General features: G+C 23.5%; 1 protein-coding gene across 1 annotated transcript in view; it reads right to left on the bottom strand.

The window, feature by feature from the left end:
• Positions 1-22,263, bottom strand: part of LOC132931625 (protein O-mannosyl-transferase TMTC1-like) — a 97,735-nt gene that overhangs the window by 40,920 nt on the left and 34,552 nt on the right. Inside the window, exons 7-10 of the mRNA XM_060997514.1 lie at positions 14,107-14,296; positions 11,392-11,513; positions 10,682-10,855; positions 10,245-10,358 (exon numbers count right to left, since the gene is read on the bottom strand). Coding sequence (XP_060853497.1) covers positions 10,245-10,358; positions 10,682-10,855; positions 11,392-11,513; positions 14,107-14,296 — 600 coding nt within the window. The remainder of the gene's footprint in view (positions 1-10,244; positions 10,359-10,681; positions 10,856-11,391; positions 11,514-14,106; positions 14,297-22,263) is intronic.

The following is a 22,263-nucleotide window of genomic DNA, read 5'->3' as shown; positions in this document are numbered from 1 at the left end:
GAATTTAAAAATATTGAACTATACACTGAATACTATTAAACAAATATTAGATAAATGATTTCACAGCATTGGTGAACAGAAGTAACAATAGCTACTAATAAAAAAGTAAAGTATTCATAAGGTACAAGTACAAGTACAGTTTTAAATAAAGAAAACCTATGAATTATTCAAAAATAAAATAAAAAGCTCATGCAAAAGAATACATCTTGATAAAGTATGAATTAGAAATGTTTAAATCCCTCAAACAAAACGGAAAATCGTCTACGATAATTAATTAGTTGGAAAAAAATGGTAAAATAATTACTGACTTGTTTATGGTATAAAATATGGTTAAATACTTTTTTTTCAATGAAAAACCAATGAAAATAATTTCGGAAATATAAAATCAATATGTGGTAAAAAAAATAAATAATAAACAGGTGATTTGAGACGTTTTGTAGAGAGCATTGTATCAGGCAATGAAGGTTTTCTAGATAGAAACTAGCTGATATACTGATATATACTGCTATAGTCAATAGACTGGTGCACTATGTCGATAATATTATAGTTTATTATGGATGAAAGTTTCACGGGACTCGGGTGTGGTGAAGATTGAGCCACTATTAAGTTGATGACGGGTCACAAACCTCGTGTAACGACCTGACGTGCACTTAACGTTGGTTGCTAATAAAGACTACAAACTCACTTCTCTGTGTCCTATGATCGCTGTTATATTTACTTAAATCAACACAAGGTCATAATATAAATCACCTCTCGGAACTGTGTCTTAGTCGGTTATGATGAAAATGTACTCAATCGTTTATTGTACCGATTCGAGAAAATATTTTAACGCAGTTTAAAATAATAATAATAATAATAAAATAAATATAATATTAAGGTTATGAAGTTTCTACATATGATATTCAAAACAACGATATAGCGTTTAATTGGTAAAAACTATGCCGTTAAAATAATAAAATTAGGTATAGCCAAAAATGTTAAAATCCATTTGAGTAAGTTAATTATATTTATTTTTTCGCATAAAAATACAGGCATATAATTGTTTCTAGAATTGATTGGATTATTTATATATATTTTTTTTAAAAACACAAAGATATTACCTTTTTCGTATCAATGTTTGAAGTGTATATTTAAGGTATAAACATTGACAAAAAGTTAAAATCTTTTTTAATAACTGTATTTTTAAACGGGAGTTATCAAATATTCCAGTGTTTGACTGTAATAAAATATGTTGTATTTTCTATAATATTGACTCATATTTTAAATATTAGACTATTTATAAAAAATTAGATAATATTTGTTAGATAAATCATTGATTATTTCAAAATTTTTCAACTTTCATTTTTGTTTAAAATATAATACACATTTTCAGGATAGATTTTCAACAAAAACAGATAAAAGAGTTTTATCTGAAATCTTCAGTTTAATGAGGGTTTTTGAGATGTTTACGATAATAGTCGAGGTATTTGGTGGTTTATGCTTGTCACTGCAGTTGTAGCATTTCCTGTTTTCGTATTTATTCTTAAGTGGCTTCTAATGGACTTCTTTTGCTTTTAAGACATAATAGTTTATTTCAAAAACTTAACATTAGGTCAAGAATTTGTTTTTTTCATTGTATTTCACTAAGCAATAAATCGAACTAAGCCATTTGGCATAATGTACAAGTAGTAAAAATATATCGTTTTGAGTATAATATTGGTCCAAATTACATTTCTAAAGTAAAGTATAATTCCCGTAAACATTTTTATGACATGCACCAGGTGTTTTGAAAAGTATCTTTGTAATATCAATATTATGCATGATTCCAATAGTAGTTGCTGAAAAGTAAATAAAATTCAACTTATATTAAGCCATTGAGGTTATTGGAACATAAATAATGTTTAAAATTGTCTGTTTTAAATTGAAAAAAGATTGATGTATGTAAGTAGACAAATGTTTTGCTTTTAATTACGGAATTGGTATAAGGTATTTATTTTTGTTATAAGTGAATTGTAATGTATTATTTGTACTCTCTCTCTCTCTCTGTTTTACGTGACTTGTTAAATTAAAATTAAACTGCCCAAATAAAGTAACCAAATAATCGAACTAGTTCAAATTATTTAGTATTAAGTATTTTAATTAGATTCTGAGCGAAGCAATAATAAATTGTATTGATTTTACAATGATAAGTGGTTTTTTGTGTATGAGTAAATAATAATTTGCCCATAAAGTACTTCAATTTTCAACATTAATGGTGATTTTAGACAAAAATTGGATCTAGTTTTTACTATTAATAAATGTGATTAAAAATATTAAATATAGTATTATTTTTTTTAAGTTTAATTGAGAAAAAAAATATTTTTACACTAAAGAAATTTTAAATTTTTTATAATTCATAAACAAATAACCACAATAACTACACTTATTCGCCAAGTAATTTCATAACCATTAATAATTTTCAAATTATTTCAACTCTTTTTTAAAAATAATAGTAAAAAAATCTTTAAATTGTAGTGCAGGTTTCCTAAAAAATAATTCATTTTTAAATTAAAAAATTTTAAAAATGTGTTCTTACAATATATATTTTCTAAAGACTTAAACTTAGAATTTTGTCAAAATTCGTGAAAATATCGTATAATACATGTTATTTTGTAGTTATAAATTCATAACATTTTTGTTTATACCCAAGATTTGAAAACTAAATATAAGGTCCTTTATAAGTTATTCAATATATATATATATTATATAAAATATGTATGATTTTCAACATTTTTCTTCTTATTTTAAACTATTTTGATGAGTATGTCCAATTTTTATTTATTTATTTCACTTTTTTTTATAAATATCAATTAACAATAATTTGATTGGTCCAAATTTTTAATATATATTAAGAGAATCTATACAAGTTTTTCTTATATCTATATAAATATATAAAATATATTTATGTACAATTTTTTTTTTGTGTGTATTTGAAGTAAACGTTTTGATGAGATTTTACTAATTTAAACAATAAATAACGACAAATTATTTTATTGAAATTTGAAAATGTATTCGTGAAAACTTAATACTTTTACATAATATTATATAATCGTCAATTTTACTATACGCAATGGCATTTATTATTTATTTTAAGATTAAATTTATTAATTTATATTATTAATCTATTTTTGTTATTGTACGATATTTATATTAAGTTAAAATGAAGTTTAGAGTTATATCAATTTTTTTATACGGTATAAATATATATTATTAAAATAATTAAATACTTCATTATCCGAGAAAAAAATATATCAACCTACTGTAACATTAAAATTAAAATAAATGGTTTTAATAGCTATACATATAAAAAAAAATATATCAAGAAAATATACATAGTGATATTATAGTCTAACTACTCTAACTGTTTCTGCTCAAAATTGTTTTTTGTAAACAATAATTTATCATTGAATTCAAATTGAACATATCCATAATAATGATCCATTCAACACCTAATATCAGAGTTGCACCCATTTTCCTGCCTTTTTTTATATTGCATTTTTTTTACGATATTTCAATCACGTATGTATACAAAATATTTCAATTTAAAAACGCTCATTTATTATATGCAAATTTAAATATCGTTAAATTGCCATTGCACAAACATATTTGTTGCCAATAACATTAATTTTAATAATAGATTAATTAATTTTAATATTAAAGCTAAAAACAAAAAATTGGATATCCTTTTAATGGTAATTTGCTATGGTCAATGAAAAAAAAAAATTACCGACATCATAGTATGAGATACACATCAGATATGTAACTTTGATTTTATAATTAAAGGTATTAAATACCGAACAATATGTAAGTACTAAAATATAAGGTAAAGCATAACTATAATGTTTTGTTTATACAAATAAACAATATTTTTCATCAATACTTATTGTAGAAAAATTAAGCATCAATATAACACTATTAAATTCAGAGAAATCTTTGACTAAAGCAATGATTTATATTAAACATTTTAATGTTATTAAGGAGCCTTTGTATTTCTGAAAGGTATTAAAATTAACATAACTATCTGCACTTATTATAGTATACTGAAACAAATTAGCAATATTTTCTATTTTATAAGTTTTAAAATGGCACTAGGTACTTTTTTATCAGTATTAATTTTATTAAAATAAACAGTGCACAATAGTAATGGACTCTATAGTATTAAAGTACATAAGAAAATTATTGAAAAAGTTTCACAGTTTTAAACCTTCAATAATCAAGCAAGCTCTGTTTCTTTTGTTTTGTCGTTTTTATGGTCAGTTAACTACGAAGGGGAAAAAAACTTTTATATTGAAAGATAAGATAGTGATCTTTGATTGCAACTAAAAGCCGATTTTTTCTCATACGCTTCTATTAAATAAACTAAAATAACTCTTAAAAAAGGAAGAATTTATTTTAACAAACTTAATTTAAATAAATTTATTAATAATAATATATAAGCGTTTATTATGTGTTTACTGGTCGTTTTAAGTTAACAATTGACACTAAAAAAACAAGCCAAATAAATAGTATTTGAAAAATGAATAAGATTGTTTATTTTTTTTTTAATATTTTTAATATAATATTATGGTACGTATCGAGTGCAATATTAACTAGATAATAAGATCTATATAAAATATTTTAAATACTCGTAATAATATAATGTATTTTACAGTACATTTATAGTAAATGTGACAAACATATTTATATAATTACATTTTTTTCTTAATTTTAGTTAACATGTTCAAGGAAAAAAAAATATTAGAAAAAAAATATCTTGCTAATAATATGTATGATAAAAATATTTGAAAACTTAATAATTCAGATTTTACAAATTATGCACTACTAAAAGAAAGTAATTCATGAATGATATTCATGTATTTTTAAAATGGAAAATTTAGAATTTTAATAAATGTTAACTGATTCATATAATATAGTTACATAGATCTTATAATATATATTGTATATAAATTATAGTAGCGAATACCGAATACACATTAAATTTAAATATATAATATAATCTCAGTATTCAATAAATAATTAGATTTCTAAATAATTTTTAAGAAATAAATTTATAGATTTTTATGTGTATGTTAATATATTATCAATGTAGGTAATCATTTTTACTAGTTTATTAGACATAATAAGAACGAAAATTCTCATATTAACCTTTATAAACTTTAAATATACATTTACTTCAAAGTGCTCAATGAATAAAATGTCGGATTCTCTAAGAAAAATAAAACCACAGAAGAACCAGGACCACAGCTAGATAGTCGCCAATTGATTTCCGCATGGGGGTCAAATTTTTGCATTATCTTATAACTTTTTTAATTAGCTAGGAAACTTCAAAGTTTTACTAAACTATTGAGAATTGTTTTCGATCTAAACAGTAAAATAAAAACTAATTTCATTACACTTGTTTTAACAATTTTATAAAAAAAATCAATACTTAAAAACTTTATTTTGTATTATTATAAAATTATATATTTATAATTATATAAACAGTATAATTAACTACGTTAACTACGATTTAACTAGAAATAATTTTTTGAATTCATACATTTTTTTCAAATGTTTACCTTGACTAATATATTCAATAAAAACTCATATAAATATTATGTATTTATAATCAGAAGTTTCTTAAAAAAAATGAACAAATACGGGTGCAATGGCATAATAAAGAATGCCTACATAACTGTCATAAACGCAAACGCTGAAAAGTTTATTATTTTTAATATAAATATAATATTCTCATATTTTATTTAAAATTATTTTTTTTTAATTGGTGATTTATGTTGTTGTTTAATACTTAAAATTTAACAATTAATTAAAAAAATAAATAATGTACAATAACTATCTTATAATAATTGTGTATGATACAAAACAAATACGTTTTATTTATTTACTGTGCTATTAATTTTATTTAATTTATTTAAGTCTTAAATGAGTTTTCATATTATAATCAAATATATACAATTCAAAAATTAAATGAGAATAATACATACATTATAAAATATAAATATTGTGATTTAAAAAAATGTTCATATTATATAAAATAAATAGTAACAAAATAATAAGAAACTGTTGCATTTCAATAGAGTTGTGTTCAATATAATACGTCTTTGTTAGTAATATAACTAGTTATAAATATAAACCATTTGATTTAGTATCAGAACTTTCGAAATTAGTAATATTGTTAAGAATTAAATCATAATATACATATTAAGTATATTTTAATGTTTTATCAAATCAATTATAATATAAATTGTACTATTTTAATATAAAGTTATTTAATAAAGGATTACAATGATCAAAATTATTTAGTTAACATAATTATAATATTGTTACGGTGGAATTATTGTTATATAATACTATAACCATAAAAAATCATAAAATTGTTTTATTATTCTTATTTATATAATGTTGTAACATAGAAAAATAATATTACATAATTTTAAAAACGTATTATACTTGTTTATAGCTTATTATTAAACATTTATGATTAAAGGGAATACTTATAATCAAATATAAATTATGCGCATTTATTATTCTTTGATATTTTTTATTTTTGATGAATTGTATTTTAGTTAAATATTTACATTGAAAATTATTTGAATCAAAATACTCCATTATTTTTTTATAACTTCAATTATTATTTGTATACAATTATTTTGAAAAAATTATTGTGTTTGATTTATTTGCGGTTGAATATAAAGTAATAGACTGAGAAAGTTCTGTCCCTTTTCTTTAGAAAAATTGTTTTATATTGTTAGCATAAAATATGACTCAAGAGTGTCTACGGTCTTGTTACAATACTATAGAAGATGGAAAGTAGACTCTTGTGGCTGTAGAATGATACATGTTTCAGTGCATTATCTAAAGCCAAGAGACGAGTTTTCAGACGAAAAATATCATTCAATTTGTCAAACCGTTAAGGCAGAGTTGACATATCCATTTCAAAACTTACACGAGTGTAATATTATTATCGTTTAAAATTATTCCACACTTTTTTCCAACTCTACACAGGGGATCTTGTATACCTACCTGAAAATGGGATTTCACCTGATTTATTATAGCAGAGATGTTGACAGAGAAAATAAAACAACATAGAAAAATGAAAATTGGTCGTCATCTGGTAAGAAACACATGTTGGTTATTTTGTAATTGTATTTTGTATTACAGTTTCTAACAAATACAGAAACTTCAATATCATTAGCTTTTAAATAAATAAACGGTCACAAAAAAAAAAAAAAAATATATGTCCAGATAGTAGTGATTGTTCGTATACGTCTTCAGCGTTATAGTAATAGTAATAATTAACACATAAAAAAGGAAAGACCGTGTAACAATATATTTACAAAAACGCAAAGCTATGTTTTTATAACTATTGATTATAGAATAAACTATTGTAAAATCAATGTCTTAACTATAAAGGTATTATATTTTCAATATATATATATATATATATATATTTATTGAGTATTAAAAGAAATTATATGTATATTGTTATTATTATTTTGATTAGTAATTGTAAATGAAATATACAGTGAAGCAATAGATGAATGAAACAGAATGAAACAACTATCAAAATGTGTTAGGCAAACATTCTCCATATTTTATGTTGAATTCTAAAGATTTTATTGCGTATTTATAGCAGATAATAAAAATAATATTTAAATATTCACAATTTTTATTTTTTACTTATATATTATATAATACATTTATACCTCACAAAAAAAAAAATTATTTATATAATTTAATACAATTTTCATTAATTTTGGTTCTTTAAAGTAATAATAATTATAATAGGAGTGTAAGTGAATTATAAATTTATTTATTTTGTTTTTTTATTGATGGTGATTGTTTTTATAAATTATTTAAACGAACGTATCTTTGGTAACTACTAAATAATATTTATATGGTAACTGTTATTGATTATTCAAATATCTTAACTCTCAAATATTAAACAAACAATACTACTAATATTTTTATTTATTTTTTTTTAATAAGTGGGATTTGTAATACATTTTCAAAATAAATTATAAATTAATTTACCTCATTGTTTTATAAAATAATTGTTTAACACATAATGAGTATACAATAGAGTCCAGTTATAAAATATAAAGTGCAATTTACTTAGATTTCTCCGTAAAAAGAATTATCCAACCATATTTGTATTCTGGTATATTATTCAATAACAACGCTACAAGAGGGTCAAAGCTAAAATTATTAAATTATTGCATTTTTTTTATTTTTTCTCCATAGTGGTATAGTATATTTCTAAAATTATATTAAAGCGTAAACTACAAAACTTTTGGCAAGAAAAGCGAAATTTATCTACTATTTTTTTTCCATCTCATTATATCAACAATTTAATTTGTACTTGTCTATTCAATATTTTTTTTTTTTTTTTTTTTTTTTTTAATATTCTAATGTTATTGTAACTGTTAAATATTAAAGATTTTTACACATTTGGTGACATGATTAAGTTATGTAAAGAAACTTAAAGCTTATTTGTGAAAAACCTTTACACTGTAGCTTAGTGTTATATGTAAAGTCTTAGACCGGATGGACGATAAGGGGATTGTTTGGCAACAGGAAATGAATACTCGTGTTAAGTTTACAGGAATGAGAAAGTGTACAAAATCATACTGCTCTTAATAGTGTTTTAAATATGTGTGTTGAATTATTTTACATAGTACTCGTAGGTATTTAAAACAACATCAAGATGTTAATTTGCATGCAAATTACGAAACATGAAATGAATGAACGCATTTGTTCGAAAACCATCATCATCGAATTTCTCACGAACTCAGTTTTTAGTTGTAATCACTGTGTGGAAACTAAAAACCCACATATTCTCTGCAATTCTTGGCAGTATTTGAAAATGCCTCACAGAAGCTGAATGATTGTTTAAATGCTGTGGCCCGAGGGGAATAAAATTCACGAAAACGAATGATTAAAAGCTTAAAAGTTTGTCAGACAACAAAATAGAAAATATTGTTTTAGACAGACAAATAAAATAGAATTATAACAAAATAGTAAATGAACTACAATTTTTACATTTAACTTTTATGCTTTCAATTGACGGTCATATATTTAAAAATTATTTTTGATATTTTTTTCAGAAACGCGCGTTTTTTGTTTTGAAAAACTTAAACAAATAATTGAACGAATGTGAAAGGTTATAATGTAAAACATAACATATACATAATATCTTAATTATATAAAAAAATGTTTAATACCAAATTTGAAAACAAAAATTATTTTAAAAGCTTTATGGCTAGCTAGGCTTTTCAACATTGTTTTTAATGTTTTAATCTTCACTAATACATAACTGAAAACGATCGTTAAAATGAAATGTTGATAAAAAAGCAACTTGTTTGAAAAAAGTAAAATAATTATAATAAAGCCTAACAATTGAAACTATTAAACACAATGTAATCAAGCGTAGTGAAGCCACTATCAGTAAGAGGATAATATAAACAAAAACGTATAATTTATGCTTCACCGAAGTTTTCGTTATATCCCAATGGAGCTTATTTATATTTTAACATGTCACGCATAACAGCGGCAGTTTATCTTGCGCTTTGTGCACGTTTTAACCTTTAACAGAAAAACAAACAGTCCTCGGATCCCTCGTCATAAATATTGTCTACGCGCTGTTGGAGTATCTCCACAATAAAACTCGTTTTTTTAATACCCGACCGTCTTCGTGAAAAATAACCAAAGATAAAAACAGAAGGGACGCCGAGATATGGTTGTCTTTTACGTCTTGCAATAATAATTATTTTCCGGAAGACAAAAAAATGTTCGCATATATATACATACACACATTTTAAAAAATGGCTTGAGATACCCGCCTTCTTTGTGGCTTTGAAACTGCAACGACTTTTCATTTTTTAAAAGCAAAAGCACGTTTTGGAGATAGAGCGGTCTTAACACTAAACAACTAAAAAAACTAATACAAACGCCGCTGTCAGCATCCACAAAACGTCATAATCTAGAAGTGTTTATTGCTATACGAAATTATAACTTTTTTTTTTTGTAATCTAAATTACTACGATCATATAATTATAATTTACAGAGATCATAATTCGTCAGTACTCGCAATTTCCAATTGTAATTATTGTTCTCATTTAATTCTGGTAAAAGTTTTACGTGTATGTAGTGTGAACAAATCATTGTACTTTATCTAACATTATTTATGATTTTTTTTTAGAGTAAATGCGTTTTTAAAGTCTTACCTTAACGCCTCCCTGTAGTGATTTACAGCTGTCTGCGTGTCCCCTACGTCCCTTTGGTAATTCGCCCAGTTATAGTGCATTTTGGCATTGTGTGGCAAAGTCTTCAAACCGGCCCTAAAAAGCACATCACTTAATATACTATGATACAATATATGAACCATAAGGGAATTTAAGATAAAATATGCATTAGGTACTATTGATTTTTCTACGTTACATTTTCATTTAAAAAAAAAATCTAAATTTAATTTGTCAAAAAAAAAAAAAAAATTAAAAATTATGAAATTACAAATATAAACTATATTTAATCAAAGGAAATCAAAAATAGTCTATAATATAATATTTGAAAATTAATTATATCATACAATGAACAATCACAACAGAATATTTATCGAAAATTGATTAATTTTAAAATTTTTGTTGTTTCTGTGTTAACTTACTTAATAATAGTCGGTCTAGACATCCAATCACTATTCCTCAGTATGGTTCTAGCTACAAATATTAAGAGTGTGAAGCCCACAAAAAATTTCGTTGTTACTACCACCCAATTTGATGATTTTTTATGATTCAAGAGTGTTTGAAGTCCATATACACACAACAAAATGAGTCCCATACTGTAAATAAAATTAATACATTTTTAGTAGGTATATTGCTACAAAATCTACAAAAACTTAATTAATTAATTAATTTAAAAAAAAAACTTGAATTATATAAATTAACTTAATACAATTAGCAAAGTATTTTAAGTTTAAAATTAAAACGGAAAAAAAAATATATATATAAGTAGGTAGTTATAAAAAAGCTGTGAAATAAATCATTTATAATTTATAAATTTAATAAATATAAATTTTTTTAATTTAATATAAAAATTATTTTTATATGAAATTTAAATGTATAGTTACTTATAAGGCTATAAATATATAAATAATAGGAATAATACAAAATTATTATTATTATTCATGCAATGTATTTTTATTTTAGATTATAATTATAGTGTTTGTTGAACTTTTATATTAATTAATAAATTAAACGAAACAATGGTGACATTTAAAAAGTATTAATAGGTATATTGTTCCTTAATACAATGCGATTATATGAAGTAAATACAATGTACACCATAAATAACATCTTACATTTTAAAAATATTTACCTGGGTATGTAAAGTACTCTTTCAGCCACCACGAACCCTACTGTCACTAGAAGATTTGAAGCAGGAATGTAAGGGATAATAAGTAAAAGAGCTGCCAAAACTGGAGGACTATGTTTTTGTGCCTGAAAATTAAAATACAATATATCTTAATAATTTGCAATCAATAAATTACATAATATTGTATACATTTATTAATATATTATACTTATTCTGTAATTTATATTATACGATTTACATCATAAAATTATGATTATATTTCAGCTATTATGTATGTAGTGTTAATACTTACACACAATTATATTTGATATAAATATTTATATAACATGGCACTAGTGAGAAAGTATGATAGCTAGATTATTTGAAAAATATGATTATTATCAGGAATGGACAGTGAACAGTTGAGCGGAATAATAAATTAAGAAATCGTTGTTGATATCCAGAACGAAAAATCTAAATAATATTATATACATAAATATTCTTTGCAACGAACTTCTACCCAAATCTATAATTTGATTAACTTATTATTATTTTTTGTTAACGCCATATATTTTATCGGCTTTTATGGTTAAGCCCATAAACGTAAATCTAATAAAAATCTGGATGTGGGATAAAAATAAAGTATCGTGTACGACAAAATAAATAATATTCAACATTTTTCCACCAATGAAAAATGATTCAAATCGATTTAATATTTATGACGATATTAATTTAATATAATCTATTCAATTACAGAATATATGAGAGTTTCGGAAAGGTGAGATTTAAATTCCATTTGAAGGTCGCGGTCTACGTGATACATGCAGTATTTTAGCCATACTAGACGTTATAATGGGTTAGTCTAAATAATATGTTTAGCTACAACGGCTACATAAATAATAATCCCGATTTCTTTCAATGTTTGAAGCAACAAGACAGAGTTTTTATCATAATTATTATTTGGAGAACAAAATTAACGGAAGCAGTGTCGATGTACGTGCTCAGTGGGATAAATTACTAAATGCTTACAACAGCGGACGGATACAAGGGACGTTATTTTTTTTCACGCAAACAATAACAATAAAAAAAAACTCGAGGTTAGTGTTCCGTAAATTGAACCCGCGAATACAGCGTTTTATATTCCACGTATATTTTTCCCCTTTCCGTAAAATAGACGGAATAATATTATAATTTTCTGCCAATGGGGAATTTTACGATGGAGCCTAAAATTATTTTATACATATTTGAACAGCGTAAAATTTCAACGCCAAATTACTACAGAGGTGGTTGGTTATAACCGTTGTTTTCATGTGCATATACATGCAAGTCCACGGGGAATTCAAACGAAACCCAACGAAAGCCCCCTATAACTGTATACCACGTCATACAGATTGAATATTATTGTCTAGATGTGTGTCAATTGGTAGCAATGAACTATTACGTTAGTTTGATATATTATAGGTATTTACGTTCCGCAATATTTTAATACAATATATCCAAGTATAATGAAAACGGCGAAAATTATGAAACAAACTCATAGGTAGTTACTAAATAGCACCATGCATTGAACAGTGCTATATATATTAATAATGTGAAATAATGAATCAACGTATTTTGCATTGCATACATCGTATTACATTATTATACATCATCAAATTAAAATCATATGGTAAAGATAATCTATTTTTTTCTTACGCTGTGCGACTTCCGTGTACGCTTGACTATGTATATACGCTTAATTTAATGTTCTTCATCCGTTGACCTATTTTGGCGTTTATCTTTGCCAAAATATTTCAACCAAATGTTAACGAGCTCACCAGGTCGACCTTTCCCGCTTATCATTAAATGCCTCCCCGAATTGATTGTGCATAAAATTCCGGTATCCGTTTTGAATTAAACTAACATTTACCCACCGCCACCTTCGCTAAAATGAAAACAGGAACCCGAAAATGTATTGGCATCGGGTTGAAGTTGGTCATATGAGTAGAGAGGGTAAGCATACCGGTCCAAAGATGCAGGTTTAAGGACGGAAAACATAACTCATGAAAGTCCACCTTCCGAATTCCTGTTAGCACTATAGAGTGTCGCATACAAAATCTCCCTACATTAATTATGGCCATTTAGTTGGTTACATTACCTCAACGTAACGTTATTATGTTAGTTTCATACTTTTGTCATGGAAAATATCATATTAAATTTAAGTAGTTGAATATTTATTTTTCTAATGAATTTGAAATGTTTTAAATATAAAATTATATTATGATACTCATAATTTTTAAATGTTTATACTATTAATTAAAATATGATAAATTTTAAATTTCTAAAAAAATATTGTTCAATTAATATTCCTACAACATCAAAAGTTGTTTTTAATCATATTTTGCAAGTTTTTTTTAATAGTCACTCAACTATTTATATTCGTATCCATACCCATGGATAAAGAAACAGTCAACAACAAATGTGTTTGTGAAGTTTTTTGTTTATAAACTTGATCATGTTAAAAACTCACATCATAAATTATTAAATGCGTTAGGAAAAAATATATTACAATAATAGTAAAATGCAAGTTAATAAAACAATAGTAATAGTGAAGTTTTGAAATTAATCTTTGGAAATTCAATAGACACAAATGTTGAATGTTACTATAATGTTAGTATTTACCACGAAAAATATAATATTTTGACGAATAATAAACATATAAATATAATGTTATGTAGAGTGAACAACTGAACAACTTACGTCCATGTCGGATAATATCTTGCACATAGTGCACAGCAAAAATGCTGCAGCTACACATGTCCCGATGTTTCTGATATCGTTCAGAGACGTGACCAATGGTAATGAATTCATTTGCCAGTCGTGACTCAATGCCGACGGACATAACATCAGCCACAGGTTGAATGCAGCAACATAACTATAGCTGAGGAATCTAGAAAACAATTTTTTTTATCAATTTAGTATATAAGTAAATTACTTGTGATCAATCACATTTAATTAAATTAAACCTAATAATTAATGAAATTTATTATACTAATTTAAATAATTATTTTTGAATATAAAATAAATAAATTGATAATCAAACAAACATTTTTAATAAAATATTAAACAAAGGATTTAACGATTAAAAAATTATCAATTGTGTATGTAATATGTTGGTATATTATATTTTATATTAGTATTAGGTAATAAATAAAAAAAAATCATATTATATTTTTTTTCTCTTCTAATTTGAGCATTAGCTGTTGTTTTAAAGTGCTTTAACAATATTATTTGAGTTTTATTAGATATACCAAAGATCTATCAATTGTTTTAGTGGAAATACGGAATCAATGATCACTTCAATCTCTATCGTCTACGGATTATTGTTAAATTGTTAGGAAACAAAGATATTGATGATTATAACTAATTATCTGGAAGTAATTCAATTTGGCACAAACAAAGAGTACATGTTAGTTTATAATATGTAATATTCAATAATAAATAAAATATAATATAGACAATATTTATAAATATATAATACTTATATATTTAAGGATTTTGTGTAACATTATAGGATTTGAAGCTTATGTTAAAATGTGCAAGTTAATAATTATTATATTATAGTTTTAACATATTTATAATTATTAATAATATTGAATCAGGAACTTTTACGAAAATACTAATTATTAGTTTTTAATATTGTAAGGTTGTGGGTGATAATATATGATTTACGTTATGAATTTAGGATTCATCATTTTACATATTCTATACCACATATAATATTATACACCTTGCTTAATTTATTTATAAAAAAACAAGGTCTTTTTTTGTATTTTTATTTATTACGGTGTATTCACAATACACCGTTTTAAATATTACTTTAAAAACTTCATTCGGAAGTATGTATTTAGGTAGTAGTTATTATTCGGGATGCATAAAATTTGAAATAACCGCAAGAAAACATGTAACACCGGGATCGTAAAATGACGTATTTTTCACCGCTCTACAGAGAGCAGAATTTTGTTTCTCTTGATTTTGCTACCTTTTTTTAATGTTACTTGTATTTACCGATATTCGAAACACGTACGGCTGGGTAAGTAAATTTGGTAAGGTCTAGGGGGGACATTAAAACCTTAGAAATATTCTTGGCAACGATCCCTAGAGAATATAGACGAAAGTCCGCAAAATCGCAATGACATTTTTTTTCTAGTACACTTCAATATAAACAGTATTGCGAATAATATGAAAGACCACGTTATGAACAATTATTTTACATAAATCATTACGTTAATTCTAAATTCTTACAAAATATATGTTGTACATTTTATAATAATTCATGTCCATTATTAATATATTTAATCGTCTGCAGTATTTGCGGATTGACAATCTCTGTGAATTATACGTATTTAAATTATAATTAATTTTATTAAATAATAATATTAAAATATTAAATACGGAAACATAAAATGACTGGGGTAATATGTGTCCTCCCACAATTTCAAAAGCAAAACGTTACGCTACTAAGCATTAGTATAATATATTGGCATAAAAAATTTAAAACTATTGTCATTTCGGTCGCTCTATAAAATTAATATTGCGATTTTTTATTTTATATAAAATAACTAAGGGTAACTCTTTCAATAGAAGTGGTATTAAATTATAATGAACACGGTCACATGAAACAAGGTTAGTATTAAATTCCAGTTAAAATGCATAGAGTTTAAAACATTTTATAACTGTATAAACCAGACTGTGGTGAAAATTGTCATCTAACTCTTATATCGCAAGTATAGTTTAAACCACAATGATTTTAAAACGACTTTCCGATATGTTGTATAGGATACTTTTGTAGTGATCCACATTTCCCGATTGAATGTAATAGGATTAAAAGCAATAATTGAAAACAATCTTTTACGATTCCTCTTTTGTTTCAAATAAGATTAATGGCTTTTAATACTCGAGTTTTTGAAAAGTAACATCTGAGGCCTGTTTTGTTAATACTTTGATAGTAATCAATACCAAACATTAAATAAAAACTTATAAATTAAAACTATCTTTTATGGACAAATATGATTGTTATATTTCGATGTATTTCTTACTTAAGAATACCCTATAAAATTATCAACAGATATTCGAAAACCATTCCAGAAGTATTTCAATAATAATAAATAAAATGTATATAGATTTCAGAAGAAAAAAAATAAACGGAATTTTTTAACGTTTTATATTTGGGTATTCGAAAGGGTAGTGTAAATTACTGTAAAGGAACCACATGGTAACACAAAATAAAAAAATAATAGTAATAACGAATATACGCAGTTGATGTGGTATGGTGATGATGCTCTATCACTTAATAATTACGGTCGTAAAATGTTTTGAAAAAATAAATGATTTGATATATTCCTTCAAAAAAAAAAAAAAAATGCTTTTCCATCGTTATAATAAATCACGCATCTATATTCTATATACAATAAACCTTGTGGTGGCGAATCATAGAATTCTAGTCATTGTGTCATTGCTACGTCAAATGTTACTATAGTAATATTTAGATTGGTCACCATATCCATATCCTACGTATACACTCTTATCATACGGCTCGAGCTTTACTTTTTTTTTGTACGAAAATGTCTCGCATTCGTCCCCCGCTATCAATTCTTTGAATATCCTTAATTTTAAACAGACAAAACAAATACCATCTCGCTCTATCTAAAAGACTTGGCAGTCATCCCCGTTGGACTGAGCCCAAGAAACTCTGAAAGCCTAAAAGTCATTAAACTATGTTTTTGTCATTTCCTAAATTAAGTATTGACTGATACTTTAGAGATATCATAGAGATATATTGATGTAAATTACATATTTTAATTATCCTATAATATTAACAATTTATCTTTTATATTTTTTTAGACAACGTTGGCAAAAATAAAATTCTAATTAAAGTTAAATCAGTATTTTATTTATATGCACGAGCACACGGTTAAATTAGTAATATATACATATGCCATGTAAAGTATTTACATTATAATTATAGTATTATCATTATTTTATTTCATGAAAACAATCTAGATCAATATAAAAAATGTAATACAGAGGAATTTATTTACTTTTTTATGGTGGAGTGTGACTGATTTAGGTCAAAGTTAAACCAGAAGCAAAACTATCTCACTAAATCATATACAACTATAAATTATGCCTATTGGTATATGCTGAGTACAATCACTTAGAACTATAACAAAAATTAAAATTGACCAATACTAAACCAACTTTATAATACAATTGAAATATTTGTATAAGTATGGTCCAAGGAGTTAAAAAGTTTTATTATACTCAACGGTTTATAAACAAAAAATCTCAACGAATTTTAAACAAATATATGTCTAATAAATAAATTAAATATGTCAAAAATGGTTATCTATATCATATTCTACGTACATAATAAATTGTTACTTGCAAAGAACATTTTTATTGTATTAAATAAAATAATATATTTATATAATAAATTACGCATGTAATAATACATGTATGAATAAAATATTAACAAAAATCTTCTGTAGTGAATTTAAAGTTTAAATGTTATTTACTGAATGTATACGATTATGATTTTAAAATGATTTTCTTACTGTTGATGTAATATTATGCTATTTTACAACATAATGATTTTCTTATGTCTTATATTGCCAGTAAATATAATATTTACCTCAACATACTTTTTCCTTAATAACAGTCTTAAATTAGTTTCTTCGCATGCAATTATTGTTAATTGCAAAAATAGTCAGTCTTGTATTTTAAAACAATTATTTACTTATTCCTAAGGAATTCATTTCTAAAAAGCATTCGCATAATATTGCTCGTGTAGAAATTTAACGTTTAATAAAATAAATTACTGTCTTTTTTAGAGTCTAACGGAAACATGGACATTTTATTTATTTAAATTTCAAAATCATTTTTATATACAAACATAAATTTGTTTATTTAGTATTATATTAAAGTGTAGTTTCAATAGTCTTGTGAAAATCAAGGTGATAATAAATGTAAATACCTAACTATAATATCAGTCTATACTCTATATCCATTTCATTAAGTTAGTTGAATAATATAATAGTGTTTAGTTTCTCCTAAAGTTGGTTTAAAATCGTATTTTGAATATAATTTAAGTTGCATAATAATGCATATACAATACTAATAACAATATATAAGTTTACATTCCTAATCATGATATTTCAAAACTTTGACGATAAATAATAAAGCTATGTGAATTTAGTTAAAAGTAATCGTAGTTGAGCATACATAATATTATATATATATTATTATTTTAACTTAGATTAATAATTGTGTAAATTTAAAATGAATCAACTTTAATAATATTATTAGTAATAAATAGGATATTATACATTTTAAATTACTCAATCAAATAAACATCTTCACCAGAAAACATATTGATAATCAAACATTAAAATATATCAAACATTTTAATAATATTCAGTAAAAAAAAATAAAAGCAGCAATATACTAAAATATAATGTCATATGCCAAAGCTTATTACTTATTTTAATAATAATAATAACACCTATTAACTATTTAATTATACAATTGTACAATGTATAATAACAATAATACGTAAACTTTTTATTGGAACTCAAGTTTGGACCCCCATCAGGAACAAAAATATTTTGGATTATTCAACAACTGCAGAAATAAAATGTCAATTTAATTAATAAAAACATTTGTATATTTTGTATGGTATATACATTCTTCTAAACGTAAAATGTAATATACAATTTTTTTTTGTTCTATATTCTTACCTAATTCACGTGATAACATTATTTTAGTTACTTATATGTTTTAAAATATATTACAACCGCAGTGTTCTTAAAAATGAGTCAACTAGTTTAAATTATAATAAATTATTATTAAAAATGATAAAATATTAGTACAAATACAATACTACCTACTTATAAAAACCCAATAATGATAATAAAGATATGGTATTATTTATTGAAATCTATTTTATATCTGATAAATTATTCTGCATTAAAAAAATACAATATAATAAAAATAAAGATCAATTAATTTTATTGTTTAATTTTATTGTTTATATACTCATGTTAACTTAAGTTCATAAATAATAGTAAATTCTGTGAATCAAGATTGTTTAATTAACTATAATCAAATATTTGTAGATTAGTTTATTTATTAATTTATTACAACATATTAAAATTAATTAATTTTAAGAAAATATAAATGGTTGTATTTATTCAATCTAATTAATTGTTTAAACCGACGAAAAAATCAATAATCATACAGGGAAATAATCTCTTGAAATAATATACCACTTAGTCGCTAACTTTTTTAATATCAGCTGAATCAAATGAAATGTAAAGGTGGTTTGTTGTTTCAATCGAGTGGTATAATTTAGTAGTTAACTATAGTTTGTGGAGTGTTAGTAATTAAATACGAATCAAGTGGTATGACTAAGGTCAGGGGGTTTTAGATAAGTTTTAATAATGCAAGCAAGTTTAATTTAATTCTAGCCCCCGTAGAGTCTCTTGAAACCGTTTTTATGTTGAAGTAACTGAAGAGCAATAAATCTATAAGTGTCTATTATTTAACAAGATTTATAGTTTAATTTGGAATTAATTACAAAGGTATATTTTATTTATGTACTGACACAATATTTAAGAGTAAAAAAGAAACCATTCAACTCGGTTTTATTAATTTCATCATCATTGGATTATTCTTGATAAAAATTGTACACAGTTAGGAACTTGTTCAAAAAAATTATGATACTTGTTCATTGATTTATTTGTATATTAAATTTTAATTTCTATCCAAATAGTATTATTTATGGTTAATTTATTTGATTTCAAAGTTTCAAATTATAATAACTAATAAGTATGTACTATGAAAAAAAAATTCACTACTGCAATACATATTTAGCCATCTAGGTAGGTATCATACATATTATTGCTACCAAAATCACCTTAATCAGTATAACTCATTAAATATTATAAAATAGACCATATAACACAACAATAAATTATAATATTTTAATTTGTATTTATTATATTTAACTCGTTAAAACTTAAAATTATAATTTATTAAGCCTTATGTTTTAAATTAGATAAAAAAATAAATGTATGTGCTTATTAATAGTTAATGACATAATTTTATATATAAAACAATTACATGGTATATTTGTTTACGATTTTTTATTTTTTATTATAGGTTTAATTTTACATTATATAATATATAAATATATATATATATTATTATTATTTAATTTAATAGAGCAACAGTATCCATGTCAAAATACACATTGTTTAGTTAATATATTTAGGAAATGGGAATTTTTCTAATATTATATAATTTTATTTTTTTGTTAGTCTCTTACATTCTCATGTATTTGATTTGTATAATAGGTTGTTACTTCAACATTGTATATTGCTATAAAACCACAGAATTGATGTTTTTATATGTGGTATAATAATTACTTTAATAAGCCATACCACGTGGTTGTTATAATTCAAAAATTAGAAAATAGTGTAGCAATGAATTTTTGTCATGTCTCGTTTTATTTTGATATTTATTTATACATGATACATTTTTCAATATTTAAAATTTCATTTTTCAATGATGCAATTTATTTTTTTTGTGTCAATTATAAATATACATTTAATAACATATTAGAAGAAAATTAAAATTTTGTTACTTATAAATTAATTATATATTTATATTTTAATACCTAAATGGAATACGTCATAAGATAAAAAAAAAATGATAAAATAAATAATTATTGACTACAATGCATTTTTAAATGATCTCAATCATTGCTAAGAGTTTCCATAAAATTATCTATTTTACCGAGAATTAGATACGTGTATTTAATATTTTTTTATTTAAATTACTTTAGTAAATAACAGTAAATAATTAATACTTAACTTTTAATGGAAAGGATTTTTCATGAAAAGCTAACCAACTTTAGTGAAATGGACTTACGCACCAAAATCCTACAAACTAGTAGTTTTCGTTATAATAAAAGGGTCAAATAAATAAGAAACATTGAAATATAAAAAAAAATGTATTAATATTCTGTAGATATTAATATATATCTATATAAATAAATAAATAAATATACATAAATAATAATAATATAATATATAAATCACTTTTTAAATAAATTAAAATCAAAAATGCACAATTATTTGCATCCTTAAAAAAATTTTTGTTTACTTATTAACTATTTCAGATCTTTAATTGTATAATACAATATTGTAATATATTATGTGGTATTTAAGTCATATATAGAAAATTTCGACCCTAACTATAAAAATACAGAATTGTTATTCTCGTTACAAAATTGCTATAAACTAAAACTAAACTATACTAACTATTATACTACAATTATTATACCTGTATAGTGACTATTATAACTATATGCAGATCTACTTAGTACAAGAACTTTTCTTTGTAGATAATATTGCACTAAATAATGTTAATATAATAATATTTGGATTATAATTTTTTATTTTTTAATAATATATGGTATTTTTTTTCTTATGGTGTTTTATTTAGCGTGATTTATTTAACATGATACTAATTATTTTAGAAATTGAAATAAAATTTTTAGAAAAAAATTATATATTTTTTATATTTTTATCATAATTATTTTTTAATTGTCTTAATTTTTTGAAAGGTAATACAAATTTAAATTTTATAATCTTAAACAGAATACTATTTAGATAATTTCAATCAATAAAAATCTAATTTTTGACAAGTTTTTAATTATTTATAAGTATTTAAAGTATAGATGGTGGGCCAACATTTTTCCACGTCATCACAATTAACTTTAACCATTTAAGCTTTATTATTTATATTATTATAACTCATAAACTAATCATCCAAAATCTAATTTTTGTATAA

Source organism: Rhopalosiphum padi, chromosome 1, assembly GCF_020882245.1.
Source record: "Rhopalosiphum padi isolate XX-2018 chromosome 1, ASM2088224v1, whole genome shotgun sequence".
Classification (NCBI taxonomy): domain Eukaryota; kingdom Metazoa; phylum Arthropoda; class Insecta; order Hemiptera; family Aphididae; genus Rhopalosiphum; species Rhopalosiphum padi.
This window is presented reverse-complemented; position numbering and strand designations above follow the sequence as displayed.